Here is a 24,045-nt window from a genome sequence, read left to right on the forward strand (position 1 = left end):
AAGCCCGCACAGCCTGGGCAGCACTGCGGTTAAGGACGAGGCTTGCTCGTGGCTCGAAGACCATTTTTTCTTGGTGCAGCCACTTAGATGTTCCTGAAAACTGCCCTGCCTTGCAAGGCTCTGCAGCCAGGCTAGCAACTCAGACAGGGCCTTCTCTCACACGGCTCGCTGTCCTGCCAAACCAGGTGCCGTCATAGAAGAGCCATGTTGCTTTCTGGTGCACAGTGTGGGTGGATGTAGGATTTTAAACGGGGTGCGACGCACGTTTGTGTCCAGTTAAAGAAAAACTAGATGCTTAACTAAGGTGCCAGGGACCTAGCACAGCATTATTCTGTTTAAGATCAAAGCAAAAACAAACGTAATTTTTCCATAATTTAAATGAAACACCACTAATATATAGGTAGTTATACATTAGTGGTGTTTTGTTTAAATCTTACCAGATTTGTAAAACAACATCTAGTCTCCCTGAGCATCTTGACATCATCTCCAGTACTTCACTGTCAGTCATTTCTAGACTGGGGTTAATCACACTACCTCTGAGTTAAAATTTTCAGCTTGAACTAAAAACAGCCTGCAGGGCTGCAACATGGGAGAGAAGTTCCAGGAATGGCTACCAGGCATCAGTGCTGCAGAAGGAAGGAGAGTTTGAATAGTGAAACCTCAGGACTGTTCACAGGGAGAGAGTGGTTCACACCTGTGGAACAAAGAGCTATTAGGAGAGGATAATGGGCCATGAAGTCGGTTGATTCCCTCAGCTCTGCCCAAGTAGAAATGCCTCTGAGTTACCTGCAGCTACCGCCTTCCCCGGCCTTGCATCGGGGAGGCAGGCTGGGGTCGCTTAGTCCCGATGCAGGTCAGATGCAGCCCCCTTTGCCCAAGGAAGTGACTGGGGAAAGTGCTGTGCTGTGCCATGTACGTGCTCTGGGAGCCCAGCACAATGGTGCTGCCAGATGGGACGGGGAGGCCAGTCTGAGGTCATTTGACTGAGTGGTTCTTGGCCTTCTGCTATGATCAAGCATGACGGGGGGCATCCGATCCCCAGGCCTCCTGGCTCGGGACTTGCCTGTAACTTGCCTACCTGGATATGGGGAATATCTAGACTCCCAGGTCTATGGGTCTGGGGGGAAGGCTGTCGGGTGGCCCATGGATCTTTGCAGACAGTTACTGAGCTTTGCTCAGTGAAATGCAGAACTGAATTGGCACTTGGATTAGATTAAGGAATGGATTCATTTGCCCGCCCTCCAGACATGCGCATTACACAAGGTCTCTGATGCAGGGGCCTGGTGCAAGGCTCTGCAGCTGGTTGCACCAAGGGGGTGTCAGATCCAGCTTCCTCATTAGGAGTTGATTTTCTGGTCACCTGTGCCTGGCGAGCCAGTCTGGAAGTTGGTCCCCACTCCGTGGGCTGGGTGGGGAGAGCGGGTTGCCGGTGGGAAGGAGGCAGGCCATGCTTCTCAGAGCCTCTCTGAGCCTCCCTGGAGAGCGGCACGTGCTCTCTGCTGCAAAACCTGTGTGCGCCTCTCCCACGCCAGGGAAAGTGGAGGCTGGGGCTCCTTGGCTGGTTACCAGTCAATATTTCCAGGTCCCCTGGACTCCACGTGCTGACTCAGGCTGGGGCACTGCCTCGTGGCACCCGCTCCCCGTCTGCCCACCCGCCCTCATCCCCAGGCCCTTCTGGCTTCACCTGGGGCTGAGGCACCAGCTGTGCCTTCTAGTCCTGTGCTGTTCTCACCTCTTCCCAAGGCACAGGGGAACTGAGAGCCCAGAGCCTCAGGGGTTGAGAATGGCTTCACCCCCGCAGGGGATCCCAGCACCGGAGCCAGGGGCAGCCCAGCGCTGCTCTCCGCTGTGCCAGCTCGAGGCGAGAACGGCCTGCCCCTGCACCAGCACCTGCGCGTGATGGACGGGTATCGTGGGCTGCAGCGGGCGTGAGGCTGCCCTTGCTGCCGCACGTCTGGTGTCTGCTGCCCCAGGCACTGCGGGGGCTGCCAGGCGGTCCCAGCGCTGCTGACACGGCCCTGGGGAGATGTCTCCCGCACTGGGTCCGTCTTGCTGCGCTGGCAAGGGACCCGCGCAGCTGCCCCAAGGCCCTCCAGCCCTGGGGTCGGTCCAGGGCGCAGCCTGTACGCGCCCCGGCCCCGGCGTTCAGGAGCTCCAGCCCGGAGCCTCCGGCCCCCCCGGGCGCGGGGCTTTCCCCGCCGGGCGATGAGCTCAGCGCGGGGCGCAGCCAATGGCAGCTGCGGCGGAGCCGGGGATTTCCAGCGCCGCCGCCTCCGCGCTGCCCCGGCCCGGCGCGGCGCGGCGCGGCCCGGCCCGGCGCGGCGCGGGAGCGATGCGGCAGCCCCGTGGGCGGCAGCAGCGGCGGGACCGGGGGCCTCTGCCGCCAGGTGAGGCGCGGGGGCCGCTGGGCGGCGGGCGCGGGCTGGCGCGGGCTAACGGGCCTCGTGTCTCCGCAGGAGCCGCCGCCCCGGACCGCGGCCCGGCCATGGCGCAGGCGTCGCACGCGGACGGTGAGGGCCGGGCCGGGGTCTCTGCTTCGCGCCGCGCGGCCCCCTTTCACAGCAGGGGAGGCTGAGGCAGGCGGCGCCCGGGGCGGGGGCACCCCCCGGCCCCCGCAGCGGAGGGATCCTGGGGGCTTCCTGCGCCGCCGGGAGCTCTCCCAGAGCGGGGGCAGCTTGGTGCCAGCCCTGGGTCCTGGCGGGTGCTGGGCTCCTGGGTAGGGGGAGGGAGAGCAGCCGCCTGCGCCGAACTAGAGCCAGCCTCTCCTTTCTCTTCTGCAGAGGATTTAGGTGAGTGACCTCTGGGCACAGGGGTGCGGCGGGAGCAGGTACGTGCAGCCCCAGGCTTGCCGGGGCGGTCGCAGCCGCTGGGACCCGCTGGCTGGCGTGATGGGGACAGGGGGGTCCAGCCCCCGCGCCGCCTTCCCAGAGCCCAGGCCAGGGGACCCGTAGGTGCTGCCAGCTGCTGCAGGGCCACGGAGACCGGAGAAGCTTGCCGGCCCGGCAGGGGCCCGGGGTCTGGGCAGGAGCGACTCCCCCGGTGCGGCTTCACCTCTGCCTTCGGGCCTGTCGTCTTGGAACCGTGATGCGGGAGCTGGGCTGGGGCAGAGGAGCCCTGCCCTAGGCAGACACCAAGTGTCGGGGCAAAGGCCATTCTCTGGCTGCCGCAGGTGCTGGCAGCACCCTGTGCTGGGCGCTCCGGGAAGCGAGGCTGTGCCCAGCCTCTGCCCCTTCTCCTTCCACATCCACCTGGCAGCAGAAGCCTGGTCCGGCTCAGCCTGGGTCCCCTGGGCTGGGTATGCCCTCACCTGCAGTTCGGGCCAGCGACCCTGGCGTGCGGTTACTGACTGCTGCCACAGGGCTTTGTCTACGCTAGGGCAGGAGCGTCCTGCTGGGAAGTGTTGCGTGGGGCCCAGGGCAACCTCTAGCAGTGCCCTGGGCATGCCCATGCTGCAGCAGCCGTGCTGGAAGATCCCCCCCCCCGAGATTCGGCTTCCCCATGTGCCTGGCACCCTGCACACGGGGGTGTCTGTAGCACCCACACCCTGCCCAGGCCAGCTGGAGGTCCCAGTGCAGCGGGAATAGTGCCCGGCCTTGGCAGGGGGAGGAGTGGGGAGGGGCAGGGGCTCTGAGTCCCTGGGTCAGCTCCCCTGCTGCAGGCGCTGGGCGGCACTGGAGCTCAGGCTGGCAGCTTTGCCCACACCTGGTACCTGGCAGCAGGCACGTGCCAGGAGGAAGGCGGGCACTGTGGCCGTGCGTGCAGGGCAGGGCTCAGAGGCCAGGGTGGGCAGCCCTGTGCATGGCTGTGGCTGGCAGAGGGCTCCTGCCACCATATCCCGATGCCACCTGTGACTCGTGCCAACCCCTGGCTGCTCCCGGGCAAGCCTCTGCAGCTGTGCCCTGATGGTGCCCCCCCACCACAGAGATCATTGAGGAGCTGATGAAGGAGGATGGATTCCAGCCGGACGCCCCGTCCTTCCTGCCCAGGCCTGTGCCCAAGGGCCCGGCCAAGTTGGTGCCCCGGGGCTCGAGCCCCATGGTGCCCACGGGATCGCCGCGCCACCCACAGCCTCTGGGGTCCGGCTTGCTTCCAGGGGCTCTGGGGCCCTTTGGAGACTCCCCCCTGCTGGCACCTGTCTCCCGGGACCCCCAGCTCACCCAGAGCCTGGGCAACCTGACGCTGTCGCCGAGGCTGGTGCCGCGGGGGACGCCGCTCCCATCCACCGCTGTGCCCACCCCACATCACTGGTCCATGCCCACGGCCAAGGAGCAGCTGGAGGACATGCTGGAGCCGCCCAAGCTGGTGATCACAGAGCAGCCGAAGCAGCGGGGCATGCGCTTCCGCTATGAATGTGAGGGCCGGTCGGCCGGCAGCATCCTGGGCGAGAGCAGCACCGAGGCCAGCAAGACCCTGCCAGCCATCGAGGTGAGGAGAGGGCAGGGCACTGCTCTCACCCCCTGCCGCCCAATAGCTCCTGCTGGAGAGCCAGACAGGGATGCCTGGGTTACCCCTCCTCCCATCCCACCCCCCAAGATGGGGTAGGACCCTGGACCCAGGCACCATCGCATCTCCCCCAGCCAGGGGCAAATGTGGGGGCACCTCCAGACCCTGCGCTCCATTTTCTTGTGCAACGAGAACTGGACTCCCTGCTGGAGCTGTTTGGCCTGGCCTGGCCTGGCTGCAGGGGACCCGACCTGCCCTGGGAGAGGGGCTGGGAGCCCCCTGTCCAGGGTGTCGGCCTGGTTTCTCTCCCTGTTATCCCTGTACCAGACACCCCCACCCCATACCGCCTGCAGTGAGCCTCTGGTGTCTCCCCAGCTGCTGAACTGCCAGAAGATCCCAGAGGTGAAGGTGACGGCCTGTCTGGTGTGGAAGGACTGGCCGTTTCGTATCCACCCCCATGGCCTCGTGGGCAAGGACTGCAGCAATGGGCTCTGCGAGGTCACCCTCAAGCCCCAGACCAACCCCAAGCACAGGTACCAGCCGCGCGGCCCTGGGGGTTAGGATGCGAAGACTCCTCCACATGGCCTGGTGCTGGGTGGGGGGCCTAGGCTCAATATCTGGGGCCCTTGGACAGTCGTGCCCTGACAGCAATTCCCCAGTGCTGTGGCTTCTCCCTCGCTGTTCCCTGCCCTTGGGCTAGATCGGAGCCCCTGGCACCCCAGCGCCCGTCTGCTGAAGGAGCCGGAGCTGCGGTGCCCCTGGCCTCCGTCCCGCTGGCTGGGGCCAAGCACCTCCCAGGAGCTGCTGCTGCCAGGGGCTGGGGTGGGAGAGTGAGGCGGTTCGCGGTCCTGGCCCTGGGAGGAGAGCAGCCCCTCCTAGGTTGCGGCCCAGGGGCACACACCAAACCAGGGGGCCCATGCGGAGGCAGAGGCCTGTCCAGGCAGGGCAGAGCCATGGGTACAGGGTCGGGGGGCCTGGGGGTGTCCTCCCACCTGGCCTCTCACCTGGCTGCCGTGTGGGGAAGGTGAAGGGGCTCTGTGGCCCTACCATGGCTGTAGGACATGGAGCTGGGGCCAGGCAGAAGGTGGGGACTGGGCATCCCCATGTCTCTCGGGCCTGGGAGAGCTCTGAAGGAGGCAGAGGGCTCCGAGGAGGAGCCCCAGGGGGACCATGCTCAGCAGTGGCTGGACCAGAGGGGCCGGGGCTGGGGCTGGCATGGGCCCTTGGGTGCCATGTAGCAGCACCCCATGCACTGGTGCCCCCTCCGGGGCTGAGGGCAGGGGAGGAGGGCATCTCAACGGCACGACGGAGCTCAGCCAGCCTCCAGCCCATGCCCTCTTGGCCCTGGCAGCTTCAGCAATCTTGGCATCCAGTGCGTGAAGAAGAAGGAGATCGAGGGGGCCATCGAGAAGAAGCTGCAGCTGGGCATCGACCCCTTCAAAGGTGGGTGACCTGTGGAGGATGGGGAACGCACCTGCAGCCCAGCCCAGGACCCCTTCCTGCCCTGCATCCCAGAGCTCCTCTGCTGCCTTGGCCCCACCCTGGATTTGCAGGGGGTGTTGGGGCACCCGGTTCTGGAGATAGGATGTGGAGCGGGTGGGTGGCACAGCTGGGTCGTAGCTCAGGGCTTGCAGCTGTCCGGATTGGGACCACAGGGCTGGACAGTCTCAATCTCCTGGTCCGGAATTGCTTTTTCCTTTGCAGGGGAGGAGGTCCCCTGGCTCCGGAGGGCCCCACGGCCTCCCCTCCGCTGGAAGGGGGGCAGGGGCAGTCACGGTGGGGCCATCCAGGTTGGGGGGAGACCCTGGGCTGGGGGCCCTCACTCAGCAAACCCACTCACTGCATCTCCCCACCATAGCTGGCTCCTTGAAGAATCACCAGGAGGTGGACATGAATGTGGTGCGGATCTGCTTCCAGGCTTCCTATCGCGACACCAGCGGGCAGACGCGGCACCTCAGCCCTGTGCTCTCTGAGCCCATCTTTGACAAGAGTAAGTGGCCAGGGTGGGGGCCGGAGGGCAGCTGGGCAGGCCGAGGGCTGTGGCCGTGGCCTGCCTGGTGCCTCGGCTTGTTGTGTGGGTCCCACGCGCAGGCAGTATCTGCTCGCCTGGCTTGCAGCTGCTTTCCTGTGTGTCCTGGCCCCCACACTGCTCATGGCAGACAGGTGCTCCCACGCACTGGAGCACAACCTGGGGGATCGTGGTTCGCCACGGGCTTTGGACAGACCTGCCCTGGTGTAGCTGGGGCAGCTCCCTCAGGCCAGGCTCCCATGCCGGGCTGCTGCCTCTGCTTGAGCCTGTGTTGGTGCACACAGAGTCCACCAACACATCCGAGCTGCGCATCTGCCGCATGAACAAGGAGTGCGGGCCCTGCGCGGGCGGGGAGGAGATGTACCTGCTCTGCGATAAGGTCCAGAAAGGTAAGTGGGGGACTACAGCTCAGCCTCGCTGCCTGGGGGTGGGTGGTCCTGGCGGAGGGGACAGCTCCCGCTGCAGCACAAAGGAGGGGTGGGAGCCCATCAATTGAGGGGGCCTGGAGCTGGGGGTAGGAGGGTGGTGGGGTCTGGGGAGCAAAAGGGGGTCCCCCAGCTGCCTGTGAGGTTGTTGGGGACTGCAGAGCCCCAGCTACAGCTGGGACCAGGGAAGAGACAGGAGGTGTCTGAGCTGCCTGTATCTGGTGCCCGGGCCTGGACCCGTTCCTGGGGGGCGCCGGACCAGCCACATCTGCTGGGAGGGGCGCAGAGCTCTATGTGCCCCTGCCCAGCCTGGCCCTGTTGCCCTCTTACCCCACGCCCCCTGCAGAGGACATCGCCGTCATCTTCCAGAAGGATACCTGGGAGGCCAAGGCTGACTTCTCGCAGGCCGATGTGCACCGTCAGGTCGCCATCGTCTTCAAGACGCCCCCATACCAGCACCTGGACATCCCTGAGCCTGTGGAGGTGGCTGTCTTCCTGCAGCGCCTGACTGACAATGTCTGCAGCGAGCCCTTCCCCTTCACCTACCTGCCCAAGGACCACGGTAACCCCCGGCCTGGGATCGGCACCCCAGCCACGGCCCTGAGAGTGGGAGAGGGGCACAGAGCCCCTGTGCAAGGGTGTTAGCATGCAGTCCCTGCAGGTAGCAGCCTCCTGCACGTGGGCAGGGGGACAGGCTGGGTCTGGCTGACACCCTGCTCGGCTCCGTCTTCTCCGCAGATGCCTATGGGGTGAATGTGAAGCGGAAGCGGGGGATGCCTGACGTGCTGGAGGAGCTGTCTGGATCTGGTGGGTGCCACTGGGGCTCTGGGCTGCCTGGTGAAGGCTGGGACCCTCCCCTGCACCCAGCAGGGTCCCCTCAGCTTTCCTCTCCCTGTGGAGGCATTGCACCACCTGGTTCCCTCTGCAGAGCGGTGCTCCCTGCCCACGTGGGGCCAGGGGCTCTGAGGCTTCCTCTTCCCTCTCCTTTAGACCCTCATGGGATCGAAGCCAAGAGGCGGAGGCAGAAGCCAGCCTACATGGACCACTTCGTCACGCCCCAGGCCACAGGTCAGTCTGGGATTGGACGCGGTGCCCCTGTGGGGCCTGCCCGGAGCCCCTGGCCAGCTGTGCCAGGCACCGGACCCCTCTCCTCTGCGGCGACACGGCTGCGCGGTCCCGCTCTGCTCTGGGGCACGGCCTGACTGGGTCTTTGTGCTCTGGCTGCAGAGGACGCGTTCTCCCTCCTGGCCCCCGAGGAGCCCATGCCGATGCCCGAGGCCTTCGAGTACTGCCTGCCCCAGGACTATCCCCACTACAGCTGCCCTAGCCTGCGGGACGTGCTCCTGCCCTCCTGCGCCGTCACAGACTTGCCCGCCTGCCCGGACCCCGAGTTCCCGCCGGACATGTACAGCCCCCTGGCCAGCAGCGTGGCCCCATTTCTGGTACCCGGGGAGGTCCCTGCAGGGGACACAGCCAGGCTTGTGGGAAGCAACATGTTCCCCAGCCAGTTCAAGGAGGCCTGTGAGCGGGCGGAGCTGGAGCTGCAGCTGGGGGACGCATGAGGGTGGATGAGCCCCAGCTCTGGCCTGGCTGCGGATGGACTGGGAATGGTCTGGGCATCGGAGCAGGGAAGGGAAAGTTCTCCCCGCGGGGGCTGCGGTGGGGCAGGGGAGCTCAGCTCTGGGAAGGGGAGGGAGTGACACCCCAGCCGTCCCCCGCCCAGCCAGCGGTGGGTGAAGGCCCCGTCCCGGCAGCCCCAGCCCTTTGGTTGGAGCCCAGCCTCAGGCTGCAGCGCCGACTGGGTGCAGCAGTGGGGCACGGGACCTGGGGCCGGCGGCTCCCACCGGGTTCATGCTTTGCACTATATTTATGGGGCTGTGCAGGAGCCCCTCTCTACGGGCGAAAGGCCGTCTGCAACACCCCCACAGCAGGGGCTGGTCCCGGATAGGTCGTGCAGGGAGCCTGCGGCAGGCCCAGAGTAGCCAGGTGCCAGGAGGGGCCACCCCCAAAGCCTGCTCCCGGTCGGACTTCACCTTGTGCCTTGTTTCCTGATCTGCAAGAGGAAGACACTGCAGACCCCTCCTCTCCCTCCCGCCCCAGGGCGCTGTGATGGGCAAGAATAAAACTCCTGCAACTGCTTGTCCATGTTGCCGGCTGAATGGTCCAGGCAGCCCCGACTGGGGGCCACGGCAGGCACGGGGGGGCGGGGGGGCGGGCCCTGCACTTCGGGCCCCGTGTCCGCCCCAGCGGGAGCGGGGCCAGGGCTGGCGTTTAAGGACAGTGCTTTGCGTCCCGAGCCGCAACAGCCAAGTCAGCTCCAGAGCCGTGGGCGGCTGGGCCCACCCGGGGCTCGGCCGGCTCCTGCGTGGGGGCCCGGGCCCCCCGAGGCTCGCCCCACGGCTGCAGGAGCCAGCTGGAGAGGAGTCTCCCCAGAAAGCCGAGATCTCCCCACCAGGAACACGACCCCGGCGGGCCAGGAAGGGGCCACCCCCTGCCCCCTGCCCCCGGGAAGCCGCCTTGGCGGTCACGGCGCTTCCCCCACGAAGGGGCGGGGCGGGCTGGTCCCCCAAGTCGGGCCGTGGCCCTCGCTTGGCGCCTCCTGGCGCGCAGACCCCGCTATGGCGCCCCTGGAGCGGCCGGGGACTGGCTGAGCGGGCAGCCGCCGCGTGACAAGCTCCAGCCTATCGGGAGGCAGCGCCGCGCCTCGGTCCTTGCCAGCGTGCCCGCGCTTCCGCTTCCGGGTCATTGACCGTGGTGGTTTCTGGTGAGTGATTAATGGCGCCGCGGGTACGGGGCTGCTGCCCGGCGGGGGGCGTCGGGCCGCTGCTTCCTGCCCCGGCTCCCCCCGGCCCCGCCCCGCTGCTTGGGTCCGGCCCCTTACGGGGGTGGGGCGACGCCCTCCACTGAGGCCTAGGGGCCCTCCGTGACCGCCCCCGCCCCCACCCGGAGCTGCCTGCAGCCCGCGGGGCCCTGGTGCTGCCCGCATAGATCGCCCCGGCCTGGCCCCGAGTCCCCGGGCGGAGCACTCATTGCCCGCGGCCGCGTGTTTCGGCAGCTCGGGACTGGCAGGATGTGGCACGAGGCGCGGAAGCACGAGCGCAAGCTGCGCGGGATGATGGTGGACTACAAGAAGCGTGCGGAGCGGCGGCGCGAGTACTACGAGAAGATCGTGAGCATCTCCCACTGTCCCCTGCACGCACCAGGCTGGGGGGAGGCATCTTGGGGTTAGTCTGGGGCTGCCTCCCTCTGGCGCGAAGCCCTGGGCCAAAGTGTCCTGCTTCAGCCAAAGGCGGGTGCTCGCGGTGCCGCATGTGTTCCTGGGTGTTTGGAGCAGCTCCGTGCTGATGTGGCCAGGCTGGTCCCTGGGTGCTGCAGGAGGGCCCGCGGCAACCTGGCAAGATCCTCTGACCAGCTGCAGCGTTGCCAGGCTTTTCAGGCCCACGCCTGGAGGCGCCCCCTGGGCAGGATGAGTGACACCCGCGTGTCTCTTGCAGAAAAAGGACCCAGCACAGTTCCTGCAAGTTCACGGCCGGGCCTGCAAGGTGCACTTGGATTCTGCGGTTGCTTTGGCAGCGGAGAGTCCTGTCAACATGTGAGTAGCTTTGCCCCATGGCCAGCACAGCGCTGGCAGGTCCCGCACCGGGTGGAGCTGTCTCGGAGCCTGTGCTGCCTGGTTTTTCCCCCCAGAAGCAGAGCGTGTCCAGCAGCTTCCCCTCACCCCCTGCCTTCCCTTGTGCAGCTGCCTGGCTCTAGGTCCTTTCCCTTCATGATGTTTTGTGGCTCGAAGCAGCGTGCAGGGGCCTGCTGGTATAGGGGACACTTTCCCTCCTCGCAGCTTAGTTTAAAAATAGAATCAAATCTGGGCCATTCCCTGCGTGAGGAGCGGGGACCTCACATGCTGCAGGCTTCTCCTCCTGCAGCCCTACGAAACCAGTCCACGTCTCATCTTCCAGCTGGGCAGTGACGAGAGAGAGCCCTTGTGTTCTGGTGGCTTGTTGTATGGGGAGGAAAGGCGAGGCTCTGGGCAGGAGGAGCTCAGCTGTGGACCCTGGCAAGGAGCACGTGGGGCTCCATTGTGTGCTGTGTCCCACAGGCAGCTCCTGAAACCTCCTCCCAGGTGCCCAAGGACTGGGAGCACTGCTGGTATCCCTGGAGCTGCAGAAGTAGTGTCCTAGCCCCTTGTGCCTGCTGTAGGTCCTAACCACCTTGACTCTTTTTCTCTTCCTGCAGGATGCCTTGGCAGGGGGACACAAACAACATGATCGACCGATTTGATGTGCGTGCTCACCTGGATTACATCCCCATGTACACCCCCCCACTGCTGAACCCAATGTAAGCCCCCTCCTTGCCCTTCCCCCCAGCCTGTGGGGACCAGCGGCTGTGTTACCACCTGCGTGAGGCAATGAGGCTTCAGAGTTCCCTGTTCTTTGTGTCCCTGTGGTGCGGGGCTGGCTCCCTTAGGGCAACCTCTGTGTTGTGGGAAAGAAGAATTCCTAAGAGTTCTTACAGCAGACTTGCTTGGGGCCTAGGTGGCCTGGCTGCCCCCTCCCACATGTGCTTGTGTTTGCAGTATGCAGTTGGGTAGAGATCTTTGCAGTCCCCTGGTTTCCCCCCTGCCCCTCCTCCAACCTGACTTGGACTGGGCAGGAGTCCCTGGTACATTCTCCCCAAAGGCATCTTGGGGTGTTCCCAGACACGGTGCCTTGCCACACAGGGAGTTGTGCTCCTGTGGGGTGAGAGGACTGAGGTTCTCTGCTCCCCTGGCTCTGGAGCCCTTAGAGCCACCCATGTGCGAAGTCTGCAGAAGCCGACTGGACAGAGGAGGCTCCCTTGTGCTCAGGGGGTTTCCTTCTCTTGGAGCAGCTGCTCTGAATCTGGCACAAGGGGTTGGGCATCCGGGGCAGTGCAGCGTAATCCTGCAGGTGTGGGTTTGCCAGCTCCATGCTGCCCCTCTTCTCCCACCCTGTGCACTTGTCATCCCCACACTTCCCTCAACCCCATGGCAGAGCTGGGCTTGTGGGTCAGTCTGCAAGGTGCGCTTGCTCGGTAAGGGGCCAGTCATCTTTCTCTTTGCGCACTGTTTTTCCTCCCATGGACATTCTCCCAGCTGTACCAAACCAACAGGGGACCAGGAACTGCTTTAATCAGTGGGGGTTAAACTTCTGGTCCCCTTGTGCCCAGGCTGGATGAGGCATGGGGGCTGTTCTATGCAGTGGTCCCAGGTGCCAGCCTCACTGAACTGCCAACATCACCTGCAAAGCTTCAGAAATTAGGCAACAGAGGAGCAGCAGTTAATGCTGCCACTGCTTCCCTGCCTCAGTCTCCAAATCTGTAAGGAGCACTGTGCACTGGGCAACACGGCCCTGGGGGCAGGATTTGGCCCAGGGGCTGGAGGTCAAGCACCACAGGCTTTAATAAGGGAATTCCACCAGCCAGGGCCCCCAGTCACAGTGTTGAGCGATTTTTGAGCCAAACAGGAGCTGAGCCTGCTCCCTGGCATCTGGAAGAGGTCCAGCCCAGCCTGCAGGGCCCCAGTGATGCCTCAGGCCTGGTGGGGTGGGGCAGGGTATGTGAGGCGTTGGTTTCAACAGCTTCGGTCTTGTTGGGAAACAGTCATGGAGTCAGTGATTTGGAAGGACCCTTGAGGGTGATCTGGTCCCATGCCTTGGAGTTCCCAGTAGGATTGAGTAAGAGCTGCCTGGGACAGCCCACAGGTGTCTGAATGGTCATGTCCATGGATAGCACCTTGGTTGCTTTCTGCTCCAGCGTCCCAGAGTGCCCGGGACATCAGACTCCCTCTGGGTATGGGCTGGTGGCTGCAGAAGTAGCCTGTGTGCAGCTGGGGGCCCCTGGTGCCAGCATGCGCGTTCTCTCCCCAGCTCCCCCGAGCAGGAGTCGGATGAGAGGAAATGTAACTACGAACGCTACCGTGGCCTGGTGCAGAACGACTTCGCTGGCAGTAAGTGGAGGGTAGGGAGGTCTCTGAGCCCAAGGGAGAGCAGCAGCTGGTAGCAGCGGGATGAGGTTCCTGACGGAGCCCTGGACCCTCTATGGGGAAGGAGTGAGTGTCTCTGTGGCCCACCCAGCTCCAGGCCTTGACTGGGATAGGGAGGGTTGTGCTGGATGGCTGCTGAGGGGATGAGTGTGTTTCCTGTGCCAGCTGGGGACAGCAGCGTTCATCTGCACCTCCCTGGGCTGCCTCTATAGGACTCCCCTGTTCCCTGCTGGCCAGCTCTGGTGCAGCCTGCAGGCCTCCCCTGGCCTTCACGTGGCTGCCAGCCTGTAACTTCTGTGCTTGTCTGTGTGTGCCTCAGTCTCAGAGGAACAGTGCTTGTACCAGATCTACATCGATGAACTCTACGGCGGACTCCAGAAGCCCAACGAAGACGAGAAAAAGAAGTGAGTGTGAGCTGGGGACAGAGGAGGCCCTGGGTACGATGCCAGGCTGCTCTGTCGGAGGGTTCCCCAAGGGAGCCCCTCAGGTCATGTGTGGCCACCTCAGTCAGGCTTCTGCTCTGAGACTGGAAATACATCTGTTGCTTCAGGGAGAAGCAATTTCCCCAGGGAGTAGTACCACTGAGCGGTCCATCCCCTCACCGGCCAGGCTGGACCTGTCCTGGCTTCCTCCCTAAAGACTCCGTTTTTCTGTGCCCTGGGATGCTCCTATGGCTGTGACAGCTGTGCTTGCTCAAGCACTGGCAGCTCTTGGAGGCCCTTGTTGGGCATGAGTGGAAGGAATCTCTGCCTCACAGGATGGGGATACACCAAGGGGTGGAGAAGGGGAGGAAAATTCCATGACAGGCCAGCCCTGGGCTTCCCTGTGGCTGTGATGGTCTGTCCTAGCATGGACATGGGTTGGGATCAGCAGGGCTGTGCTGAGGCTGGAGGGGGAGGAGGAGGCGTCTCTGTTCTTCTGGAACAGTTCTCTGCTGATTTGGCAGTGGCGAGTGGCACAGGGGTTCATTGCCAGTTCTTGGAGGACAGGGGTAGCCCCGGCCTCCAGCCGCCCAATCATGGCAGGCATGGAGCAGCTAGAAAAGGGGGTGCCCGGCACCAGCTGGCTGTGCCCCAGCTCCGCGTGGTAACAGGCAGCGTCTCTGCAGGCTGGCAGAGAAGAAGGCTTCTATTGGCTACACATACGAGGACAGCACAGTGGCTGAGCTAGAGAACTCCCTGGAGAAGCGGGGGGATGAGGAGGACTCGGAGGAGGACAGCAACACAGACGAAGACGAGGTCATCCCTGACATTGGTGCGGCTCAACAGCCCTACCTGGGGTTCTATTTAGCCAGGGGAGGCTTCTTCTGTGCCTGTGGGCATCCAGCTGCTGGGCCTGGCTCCTGTTGCTCCTGACACCTGTGTTGCATGTGAGGAGGCCTGGGGGAGCGCTGTCTTGCAGGACACTGTCTTTGTATGCCTGCCCCTGGGAGCCTCTGGCCTACTCTTTTAATTGGAGTTTGTGGGCGGGGGAGTGTCTCAGTTCTGCCTGTGACTTGTCTTTCCCTGGAGTGGAGTAGTCATGGGCCCTGTTGCAGTTGCTCCACCCAGCCCTGGTGGCTGAAGCTGCTCTGTTTCAGGGAGGGGGGCTCACCTCTGCTCCTGGCTCCTATGTGTCATGTCACCTGCTCAGTGCCAGAGACGAACCCCTGCTGCATGGCCAGCAGCCTTCAGGCAACATGCCTTTGCCCTTGGCATGGCATGGCCTGGCAGCCCTCTTGTGGGGCCTGTGACCGTGTGCTGACCCCATGCTCTGCTTGCAGATGTGGAAGTGGATGTGGACGAGTTGAATCAAGAGCAGGTGGCTGACCTGAACAAGCAGGCAACCACGTATGGCATGGCTGAGGGGGACTTCGTCAGGTAGGGCCAGTGGGAAGGGCGGTCGGCCTCTCCTTGGCCCCCAGCAGTGCTGGCTGGTGTAAAGTCACTGCTGCCCTGTGGGAGTTCAGATGCTCAGGGCTGGACAGGCTGGGGTTGGTGGGAGGATGGTACCACTGGCCAGTCTTGCTGGGTTAGCAGGTACCCCTCACATAGGAAGTGCCATCTCTTGGGGGAGGGGGGAAGGAGCATGGCCTTCCTGGCATAGAGAGGTTGGTGTTACCCCAGCTATTTGGAATGCAGCCAAAACCCCACTGCTGCTGTAGGGGCTGCGCTGGGTTGGAGCACTGTTTGTCCTGGCAGCACCCAGTGCTTGACCCTGGTGGGAGATCCACCAAGAGCAGGATTCTCCTGTTGAGAAGCCAGGTGCCTGGAGACAGTGTCCAGGGCCAGGGAGTTGGAGGCATTTGGTCTCCAGACCTGGGTCAAGGAATCAGCCAGCCCAGCCGGAACCGCTCAGGGGAGACTCTACAGTCACTGGCCCTGTTTAACATCTCTCCATTCCTGGCAGGATGCTGCGCAAGGACAAAGAGGAGGCAGAAGCCATCAAACATGCCAAGGCCCTGGAGGAGGAGAAGGCTATGTACTCGGTATGGGAGCGCTAGGGGTGTCTCGGGTGGGCCACAGCCCCAGCCCTGCATGTCCCATGCCCAGAGATGCTGTTGTCTGCAGAGTCCCAGAGCTCTCTGAGGGGTCCTGCTCAGGAGTGTGAGCAGTGCGGTGGAAAGGGGGCTTGGGCAGACCTGTTTGGGGTAGCCAGGCTGCCTCCCCCCCCCCCGCCCAGCTTGCCTGTGCTGAGCTGGAGCAGATGGACTTCTGCCTGCTGGCTGAGCACAGGGCTTGGCAGCCTTTCCCTTCTGGCAGCTCAGCTCTGAGCTGTTCCCTTCCAGGGCCGTCGTTCTCGCCGCCAGAGGAGGGAGTTCCGAGAGAAGCGGTTAAAGGGAAGGAAGATCAGCCCTCCCAGGTGAGGCTGTAAAGGTGAAACACTCTCCTAGCAACAGCCCTGGGCTTGTTGGAGAGCAGCCACGGCCTGGCACTGCCTGGGGCAGCCCTTGTGCAACACTGGGGCAGCCACCTCCATGCCCCAAACCAGGGGCCTCCTTGTTCTGCACACGGTTACTTCATGCCACTGGCTCTGGTCACGTGGACTGCCAGGGCAGCTTGGCCACAGGGGCCTGGGCAGGGGTGTGTTCTGTGCCCCAGGAAGCATCCTGCGGCCAAGGGCTCAGCTGAGCCAGGGCCTGTTTTATAGGTAGGTGTCGCATTTGCTTTCGAAGCTCCCGCTCCCTCACGTGCATCTTTTCCAGTGCGTGTGGTAAAGGGGTCCCCCCAGGGTAGAGTCTGCTCTGAGCCCCAGAGATGCTCCCCCTTTTCCTCTGGTCTTGTCTGGGAGCCTGGTACCTCGCTGTTCTCTTAGTTCTGCTCTTTATTCTTTGGCTGGGATGCCAGCACTTAGGCAGGGGCTGTGAGGGTCCAGGTCTGTGTATGTGGAAGCCGAAGGGAGAGGACTTTCCCACGGAGAGGGAGGGTAGGAACATGCTCCCTCATTTAGCCTCCCTCTGAGGGGAGGCCTTCAGCCTGACACTGTGCCACAGGTTCCCTGATGTGCTTTCTCTTTGCAGCTATGCGCGGAGGGACAGCCCCACCTATGACCCCTACAAGCGGTGAGTGGTGGCGGGTGGTAGGAGTGATTTCCTGCTCCCCAGGCAGGAGGGTGCAGGGCAGTGCCAAGGGGCCCCACTGGGGTTCCTTTGGGATGTAGCCTAGGCAGGGCGCAGCTGCATCTGCACGACATACAGTCAGTCGGGGGCATCTTGGAGTTCCACCCCCACAGCGAATAGACCCTCGATCCTTCCTTTCCCTGTAGGTCACCCTCGGAATCCAGCTCGGAGTCCCGCTCCCGGTCCCGCTCGCCCTCCCCGGGCCAGGAGGAAAAGATCACATTCATCACCAGCTTCGGGGGCAGCGACGAGGAGGCGGCGTCTGCGCAAGCCGGTGGTGCCCCCGGGAAGGCAGCCGCCCCCGGCAGACAGCGTGCCAGCCAAGCGCAGCCGGGTGGCGCTGCGGCAGGTCATAGCGCCTCCTCCCGGTCGGTAACTCGCCCGCCCAGTGTGCTTCCCCCAACCTTAACCGAGACCCAGCGGGGCCGCAGCCCATCGCCGAGACCACCTGCCCCCTCAGGCACTGGCCCAGGGAGCTCTTGGCATTCAGTCCTTTCCAGCTGCCCTCTTGCTGTCTGCTCTGCCACAGCCTGGCCAGGCCTGTGCTGGGGGCCCAGTGCGGGGCTCTCCAGGATCCTGAGCAAGGCAAGAAGCTGAGGCCCTTGGAAAGCTGGGCCCAGTCCTAGATTGGACATTGTGGGGGAGCAGGGAAGCAGCCTGTCCTGGAGCTGCAAAGAGGGGCTGTGCCCCATTGGGAGGGTGAGCTCTCATGCCACATGAGATCTGGCAGCTGGAAAGGGATCCTCTCCTCCACTTGTCCCTCCTCCCTCCAGCCCTGCGCTCCCTGCCCTTCCCCTCTCCACCCAGCCCTGAGGGAGGAGCCAGGAGCTCTTGGGGGCTGCCCTTGCCGCCCTACCTGATGCCCCATCTGCTGCCGCACAGCTGGGGCCAAGAGTCCTTTTTCAGCGCCCCTCGTCCTGTGCATGCCTGTGGCCCAGGGCCACAGCATGGGGAGGTGACAGCTCTGGTCCTTGGTGGGGGTCCTGCAGGCCTGACTTGCTGGGTGGAGGCAAAGCGCAGACCCTGAGAGGCCACCCAGACTTGCTCTCCCTGGGTCTTCCCTTGTGTGGGCTGTGATCTTGAATTTGATGCTTCCCTGTTGGAGTTTACTGGAGGGAATGTGGCTGGAGCCAGACCCACATCCTCTCCTAGCCAGCCAGAGGCCCAAGGCCTGCTTCCTTCCAATAGGGCAGGGAGCAGTGGCAGTCTCCAGCCTTCCATATATGGTTTGCGAGTGAACTGGGTGGGGGGGTCTCTCGGGGGTGCATGGAGCAGCGCATGGGGCTGAGGTGTGGTGTCACGTGCTCCCCAAGAGAATCCAAGCCCCTGCAGCCTGAATCCTCATGGCTCTGAGCACAGGGAGTGGGTGTAGGGGGGAGCTGTGCTGCATCCCTGGGGCCACGGTTCAGCCGGACGTGATTTCTAGTCCCAAAGAGCCTGCAGGCAGGGCTGACGCAGAGTACGCTTCCCAGCTGGAGGTGGACAGGACAGGGCTCTGGGTGACTGGTGCCACATGTTTGCTAACTTCTTTCTCCTTCCAGGCTGGTTCAAGTCTCTGGCTCTTGCTGTGCACTGCAGGAAGGACCCCAGGTCACCCACCTGCCCGAGCTGACCCCGCACTGTGTTCTGTCTCCTGCAGGAGGCGCTCATCCTCATCCTCATCCTCTCCATCCTCGACCTCCTCCTCCAGTTCGCGCTCCAGCTCCCGCTCACGCCGTGGGAGCCACTACCGCTCCAGCCGCTATGGCCGGTCCCACAGCCGGCGCTATTCGCGGTCCCGCAGCCGCAGCCACAGCCGCAGCCGGCGTTACTCTGGAGGGGGCTCGCGGGACAGCCGCCGCCGCTCCCGGTCCTACTCCCCTGACCGGGGACGCCGCTACAGTTCCCGGCGTCGGTCCAGGTAGCACCGTGGGGTGACGGGGTGCAGGTTGCAGCAAGGGGCCCCTCCACCAAGGCAGGGAAGCAAAACTATGGCACTGCCCTGGGTTTGGGGAGGACCCCAGATTGGATGGCACTGCCTGTCCCCACTGGCATGGGGCAGGAGCTGAATCCTGTAAGGCTGAACCCATCATGCCCGCAGGAGCCATTCCCGGTCTGGGGAGCGCTATCGCCGGGGCAGCCGGATGGGCAGGCACTGGAGCAGCAGCCGCAGCAGCCATAGTCCCAGTGACTCGCGCAGTCGCAGCAAGTCGGTGTCTCCACCACGAGAAAAACCGCTGCGGCCCGCAGCGTCGCCAGCTGTGGGGGAGAAGCTGAAAAAGTAAGTGGTGGGGGGGCTGCAAGGCCCTGGCAGGTAAGGGGGGTTGTGATCCATGTCATGACTGCTGACCAAGGTCCTTGTTCCCCTCCAGGGCCGACGCTGCTGCCGGTAAAGAGACAGGAGCTGCCAAAGTCAGTAAGAATTTAATCTCACCTGTTTAACTCACATCACTGCCGAACAGATGCGGGGAGCGAGGAGGTGCAGGGTGTGGCCCAGCGGGCAGCCCCGGGCCAGAGAATCGCAGAGCCACAGGCTCTGCTCCAGCACCTGGGGGCTGAGCCCAGGCAGTAGCGGGGCTGCTTGGAGCAGGCCGTGCTGGTGGCCGGCAGGGACAGTCCCAGGCTGGGCTGTCGGGTGACTGCTGAGGGGAGGCAGGAGCCTGGAGATAGGCCCCCCCCTCCTCCCAGCTCTGAGCAGCCGCTGGGGTGGGGGCTTCCTTCGGGGGCACCCGCAGAACTGTCTGCAGGGCTCTGCTGCATGTGGCTGGGAGGGGTCTACCTAGCCTGAAAACCAGCTCAGTCGTTTTATCTGTCTGTGTCTGACACCTCAGCCTCCACCCACCAGCTGCTCCCTGGTGGTGGAGCTGCCCTGCTCGGGGACCTGCAGCCTCTGGGGCGTGGGTTAAGGGGAATGTGGACCTGAGTGCCCCCGGGCACTGCTTCTCCCAGGCCCTGCCTTGGGCAGCAAGGAGCTGCCCCGAGCTGCCAAGGGGGTGAGATGGGGCCAGGGCTCAGCTGCCTGCTAGGCTCCATCGCAGAGAGCAGCCAGGCTTGAACCCAGCCTTGCCGGGTGCCCTGCTCCTGCCGGAGCATTTCAAGGCCCTGGCAGGTGGCAGGTCCCCTGGAGCACGAGGGCTGTTTACTACTAAATGGCTCAGCCCTGACTGGCAGGGACTCCCCGCCGGCCACAGATACAGGCTACGCTTACGTGGTCCTGGGGCCATCCTTTCTAATGGGTGGGGAGGCTGGGCTTTGTCAGGCTTATGGCCCAGGCTTGGTAATGTTCAGTGGGGGCGGAGGGCCTTCCCAAATGCTCTAGCAGCTCGAAGCATTGCTTGAAGGGCTGGGCTCCTTCACACCCTGAAATATCAGTTCCCACCCTCGCGTCTTCGCACTTCTGCTCCTTCATTCCCAGGGGCCAAATCCCTGCCCTTCATGAGGGAGGATCTGGATTGGCCTCCCCGCTGGGCTATGCTGAGTCTGAGTGGTGGAAGAAGTGTGGAGTGGGCACGGGGCTGGGGCCAGAGGCTGAGCTGCCCCACACAGCAGCTGTTGGCCATGTGCTGCCTGTGCCAGGCTCTGCTCCCCTTGCAGACTTCACCCCTCACTGGTAGCTGGGCGAGCCGAGCAGGCCAAGCCGCAGCACTCGAGGAGGGGCTGAAGCTGCAGTGGTGCAGCAGAGCACAGTGCCCAGCACAGCCAGCTGGGGTCTCTTTTGCCCCCTCCCTGGGCTCCCTCAGCCCTTCTCTGCTTGCCAGCATGCACGGGTGGGAGACCCCGGGAGTGCAGACTGAGCCCTGTTTCATCCAGTTTGGCCACCGCCTGAGCCCCAGCTGTGCACAGGCTGTGCCCGCTCAGCCCCACGGCTGTGGTTGAGTGCAGGAAGCAGGGCTCATGACCTGGCCCCCTCGGTAGGCAGGGCTGGCCCCATCCCATGAGCTGACTCCCAGCCCGGATGGATGGTGTCTGGAATGACCAGGACTTGGACACCAGGGTTCAGGGAGATGGAGGGCTGGGCCTGTCCTCCTGGGGGCTGATGGCAGCTGCCAGGGCGAGCACTCCAGCAGGGCAGGCTCCATCCCCCCTGCCCCCCCCCCATGGGAGCAAGGGCAAGTTCCCCACAGCAAGGAGGCTGCTGGGTGTGTGGGATGCTGCCAAGAGGATCCTGGGCACTGCCCAGCCGGGTGAGTCTGGTGTGTGCTGCCCAGCCCAGCCCTGAAGGCCTCCGCGTTTGCTTCCTTGCAGCCCAAGCTGACCCCCCAGGAGAAGCTGAAACTCCGTATGCAGAAGGCGCTTAACAGGCAGTGTAAGCAGAGTAATCGTCCTCCCTTCACCCCCTCCCTCATCTGTCCCATTGCACCTGCCTCACCCCTGCTCTTGCTCTCTCCCCACTCTAGTTAAAGCTGACAAGAAGGCAGCGCAGGAGAAGATGCTACAGCAGGAGCATGAAAGGCAGGTACGGACCAGTGCCTGCTCAGGCTGTGGAGCACCCCCAGGGAGCCATTGGCCTCTGTGGGGCCTGTTTCCCCAGTCACTAGCTCGCTGCTCTGGGTTGGGTGTGGAAGGGGAGCTCAGGAGCGTGTGCTCAGCTTGGACTGTCTTGCCCCTTCTTGGCACCCTCTGACAGTGCTGTTGCGCACTGTGGGCTGTGTCCTGCCTGGGCAGGAGGTTTGATCCGGATCCATTTTGCCACAGATGAAGCTGACTGCCACGGACTCCAGGCTGCAGAGCTCTGGGGAAGGGGGGGGGGGGGGGGGGTCTCCAGACTGACAGCACCCAGAGTGCAGGGAGTGCAAGAGGTCTGTGCCCTGGGGAGGGGCTGTCTCTGTAGGCAGACAAAGGTTGGGGCCTGACTGGTGCATGGGTCTTTTTTTCAGGAGCGAGAGGATGAGCTGCGTGCCATGGCGCGGAAGATACGGATGAAGTAACTCATCCCTTCCTTTCCTGGGGACCTTGTGGGGTGGGGGCTGCAGAGGCGCCCACCTGATGCTAATTGTTTCCCCACAGGGAGAGAGAGCGGCGGGAGAAGGAGCGGGAGGAATGGGAGAGGCAGTACAGCCGGCAGAGCCGCTCCCCCTCCCCAAGATACAGTGAGTACTGGGGGGACTTGGCTTGGTCCCTGTCCCTGGTCTGGGCCGTGCAGGGATGTTGTGGCATCTCCCCTGGGCCCTGCCTGTTCCCTCCTGCCTGGCTGCAGCGCTCCCGGGAGGGTGCTGGTCTCCAGAAGGGGGGTGTATTTTGCTTAGCCCACCTTGGCCCAGGTGCAGCTCCCGCTCTGCAGGCCAGACACAGTCCTGGCCACCACCCTCAAGGGCCCGGCTGGCGCCTTTGAGCCTCCAATGCAGCTGCCCTGCAGTGCCTGCTGCCTCGTCGGCTCCCATCCGGCCCCCATTCTGCCTCGTAACCCACGCCCTTTGCCTTGCAGGTCGGGAATACAGCTCCTCCAGGAGGTACGTTCAGTCTTTTGCCCCCCCTCCTTTCCCCTGGGCAGCACCAGGCCTGGGGGGGTAGGGGCTGCTCCTTGCTGGGCCTGGGATGCAGCAATGGTCCAGGCATCTTCTCCCACAGAGCTCTGCCCCACTCTGGAGCTGGGAGTTGGTGGCATAGGCCAGACCACCCATCCCCCCTGGCTCCTTGCTAAAGCGGGGGGGAGAGGGGGGGCAAGGCGAGCTTTGCATCCATGGGATGCATCGCAGGGAGCCCCATGGGGGTGCATGGCCCCTGGGGCTCCTATGTTCCTCGCAGCCTGACCCCTGGCTTTTACCTGTCTTCCACTACACCAACCTCCCCTTCTTCCTCCTCCACAGGCGGTCCCGGTCTCGATCTCGGTCCCGGTCCCGCTCGTGTTCCCGCAGTCCGCATTACCGCCACTAGCATCAGTCCTGCTGGGTGGAGCTCTGCGTCACCGTCCTGCTTCCTAGATGCCATTCCTCAATGAAGCAGAACCCTCCTGTCCCGTGAGCAGCCTGAGCCTGCATGGGCAGCAGCTGCAGCTCCTTGGCCTCCAGGTGTGGGCGAGAGGGTCTTTGCTTCTACCCTGTGGTGTTCCACGGGGCTAGAAGCAAGCAGCTCCGAAAAGCCAAGGGCTATGTGCCCCAGCTGAGCTGCCCAACCCGAGGGGCAAGGCCTGTTCTGCCTTCCCTCCACCTTGCTGTGCCCTGCACTTGTTCCTGGCAGTGAGCCTGGCTGCCCTCCAGCCCATACCCCCTTCCTCTGCACAGGCCTGGCTGTGCCCTGGGACATAGAGCTGCTGTGAGAATCTAGGCTTCCTGGTCTGTGCTCTCAGCCTCAGGCCGTTGGCCCTATTGGCCCTGTGCCTCTGTCAAGGTCCGTGCAGGCCCCTGGACTGGATGGTAGCCTATAACTGGGTGCCTTGCTCCTAGTGCCCGCTGAGCTCCAGCTGAGGGGACGGAGCCTGTTCACTCCACTCTGGATCTTCCTTAGGCCCCAGACGTGCTGGTCCTGGCCCCTTCCCCTCTTCCCCCCCCCCCCCCCCACAGCACAGTACCAGTGGTCCTGGGTGACCTGAAAGGGCAGCACAGGCCTTGGCCCTAGCCTGGCTCTCCTATGCTCTCTGCCAAGAAGAGGGAGAGGCCTGGGTTGTGCTGCAAAGTGCAGAATAAATGGGAGGAAGTGGAAACATGGTGCGAGTCTGGCTTGTTTCTCCAGGGGCCCAGAGGAGTGGTGCATGACTAGGGGGCCCTGGGGAGGTAGGGGGCCCTAGGGGTGCTGTCACCCAGGCCCAGGAGGAACATGTACCTCTCTGGGAAAGGGGGCAGAAATGATGAAGAGAGAGAAAATGTGCCTGTTGCTGGCAGAAGTGAGGTGTGGTCCTGGGGCAGCTAATGGGAGATGTGAAAGCAACCATAAAACACAAGCAAGGACCAACCTGGGATGTAAGGAAGTTGATCCTTTCTACTACGTACTTGGGGCTAAGAGCTGTGGGAATAAGTCTGTGGCCTGTAGGGTGAAGAGGATGGCAAGGGACTGTTTAATAATGAGCAAAGGCAACCGGGGGCTGAGCTGGGGCCAGAGGAGGAAGCTCCATGCAGCAGTGGGGAGGAGGCAGCAGCTGTCAGGGATGGGGTTGGGGGGCTGAGGAAGGGCAGGAGAGGACCGAGGGAGCCAATAAGATGCAGGCAGCAGTTTGCCAGCTCCTGTTCCTGCTGAAGCGTTGCAGGGTGAGAGCAGGACTGCTGGGGCTAGAGGGGTCTGGCCCCCACTGCCCAGGCCTCCCTGAACACAGAGCAACTCACTGGGTGCAATAGCAGGGGTGAGACAGGCCCTGCCCCAACAGCTACATGGTTATCACGCACTGCTTCAACCACACTGGAGGAGCCCCGGGGGCCCTGCCTTGTTCCAAGGGGGCAGAAGGGCAGGAGCCTGCAGCTCTGGGCCAGCCCTGCCCTCGGAGTGCACAGGGCAGGGCACAGCATCAGGATCAGGCCTGAGGCCCTCGCAGACCAAGTGGGCAGCAGCTCCTGGGAGCCAGCACCAGGGAACTCACTGATGTCCCCTGCCCCGAGGAAGAGAGACCCCAGGTGGGACAAGCCCCCAGCAGCCTGTGAGCCACAGC

General features: G+C 63.8%; 2 protein-coding genes across 5 annotated transcripts; both read left to right on the forward strand.

Annotated features, from left to right (window-relative positions):
• Window positions 1-1,846: 1,846 nt before the first annotated feature.
• On the forward strand, window positions 1,847-9,036 carry RELB (RELB proto-oncogene, NF-kB subunit). Its single transcript, XM_090056125.1, has 12 exons — window positions 1,847-2,387; window positions 2,457-2,510; window positions 2,781-2,789; window positions 3,923-4,425; window positions 4,819-4,976; window positions 5,795-5,886; window positions 6,302-6,433; window positions 6,757-6,861; window positions 7,244-7,459; window positions 7,636-7,704; window positions 7,888-7,965; window positions 8,125-9,036. Exons 1-12 carry the CDS (start codon window positions 2,231-2,233, stop codon window positions 8,457-8,459), a joined length of 1,908 nt encoding a protein of 635 aa, XP_089912251.1. The 5' UTR covers window positions 1,847-2,230; the 3' UTR covers window positions 8,460-9,036.
• Window positions 9,037-9,180: 144 nt separating this feature from the next.
• CLASRP (CLK4 associating serine/arginine rich protein) lies at window positions 9,181-23,109 on the forward strand. 4 transcript variants are annotated; one of them, XM_090056118.1, is made up of 21 exons: window positions 9,181-9,661; window positions 9,953-10,066; window positions 10,392-10,489; window positions 11,128-11,229; window positions 12,777-12,856; window positions 13,212-13,296; window positions 14,001-14,146; window positions 14,655-14,751; window positions 15,281-15,359; window positions 15,660-15,733; window positions 16,392-16,433; window positions 16,637-16,858; window positions 18,130-18,390; window positions 18,571-18,750; window positions 18,842-18,881; window positions 20,715-20,775; window positions 20,867-20,925; window positions 21,347-21,393; window positions 21,477-21,559; window positions 21,895-21,919; window positions 22,277-23,109. In XM_090056118.1, the coding sequence occupies exons 2-21, from the start codon at window positions 9,968-9,970 to the stop codon at window positions 22,341-22,343; spliced, it is 1,947 nt and encodes a 648-aa protein (XP_089912244.1). In that variant the 5' UTR covers window positions 9,181-9,661; window positions 9,953-9,967; the 3' UTR covers window positions 22,344-23,109. The 4 variants fall into 4 exon arrangements, 1 of the variants encoding a protein (XP_089912244.1); XR_016443355.1 differs by lacking the exon at window positions 9,181-9,661 and having other exon boundaries at window positions 9,672-10,066; window positions 20,867-20,921; window positions 22,277-22,309; XR_016443356.1 differs by lacking the exons at window positions 9,181-9,661; window positions 21,895-21,919; window positions 22,277-23,109 and having other exon boundaries at window positions 9,672-10,066; window positions 18,842-18,885; window positions 21,477-21,510.
• The last annotated feature ends 936 nt before the right edge of the window (window positions 23,110-24,045 follow it).

Source organism: Crocodylus siamensis, chromosome 6 (genome assembly GCF_052110815.1).
Source record: "Crocodylus siamensis isolate JL-2025a chromosome 6, ASM5211081v1, whole genome shotgun sequence".
In the NCBI taxonomy this organism is placed as follows: Eukaryota; Metazoa; Chordata; order Crocodylia; family Crocodylidae; genus Crocodylus; species Crocodylus siamensis.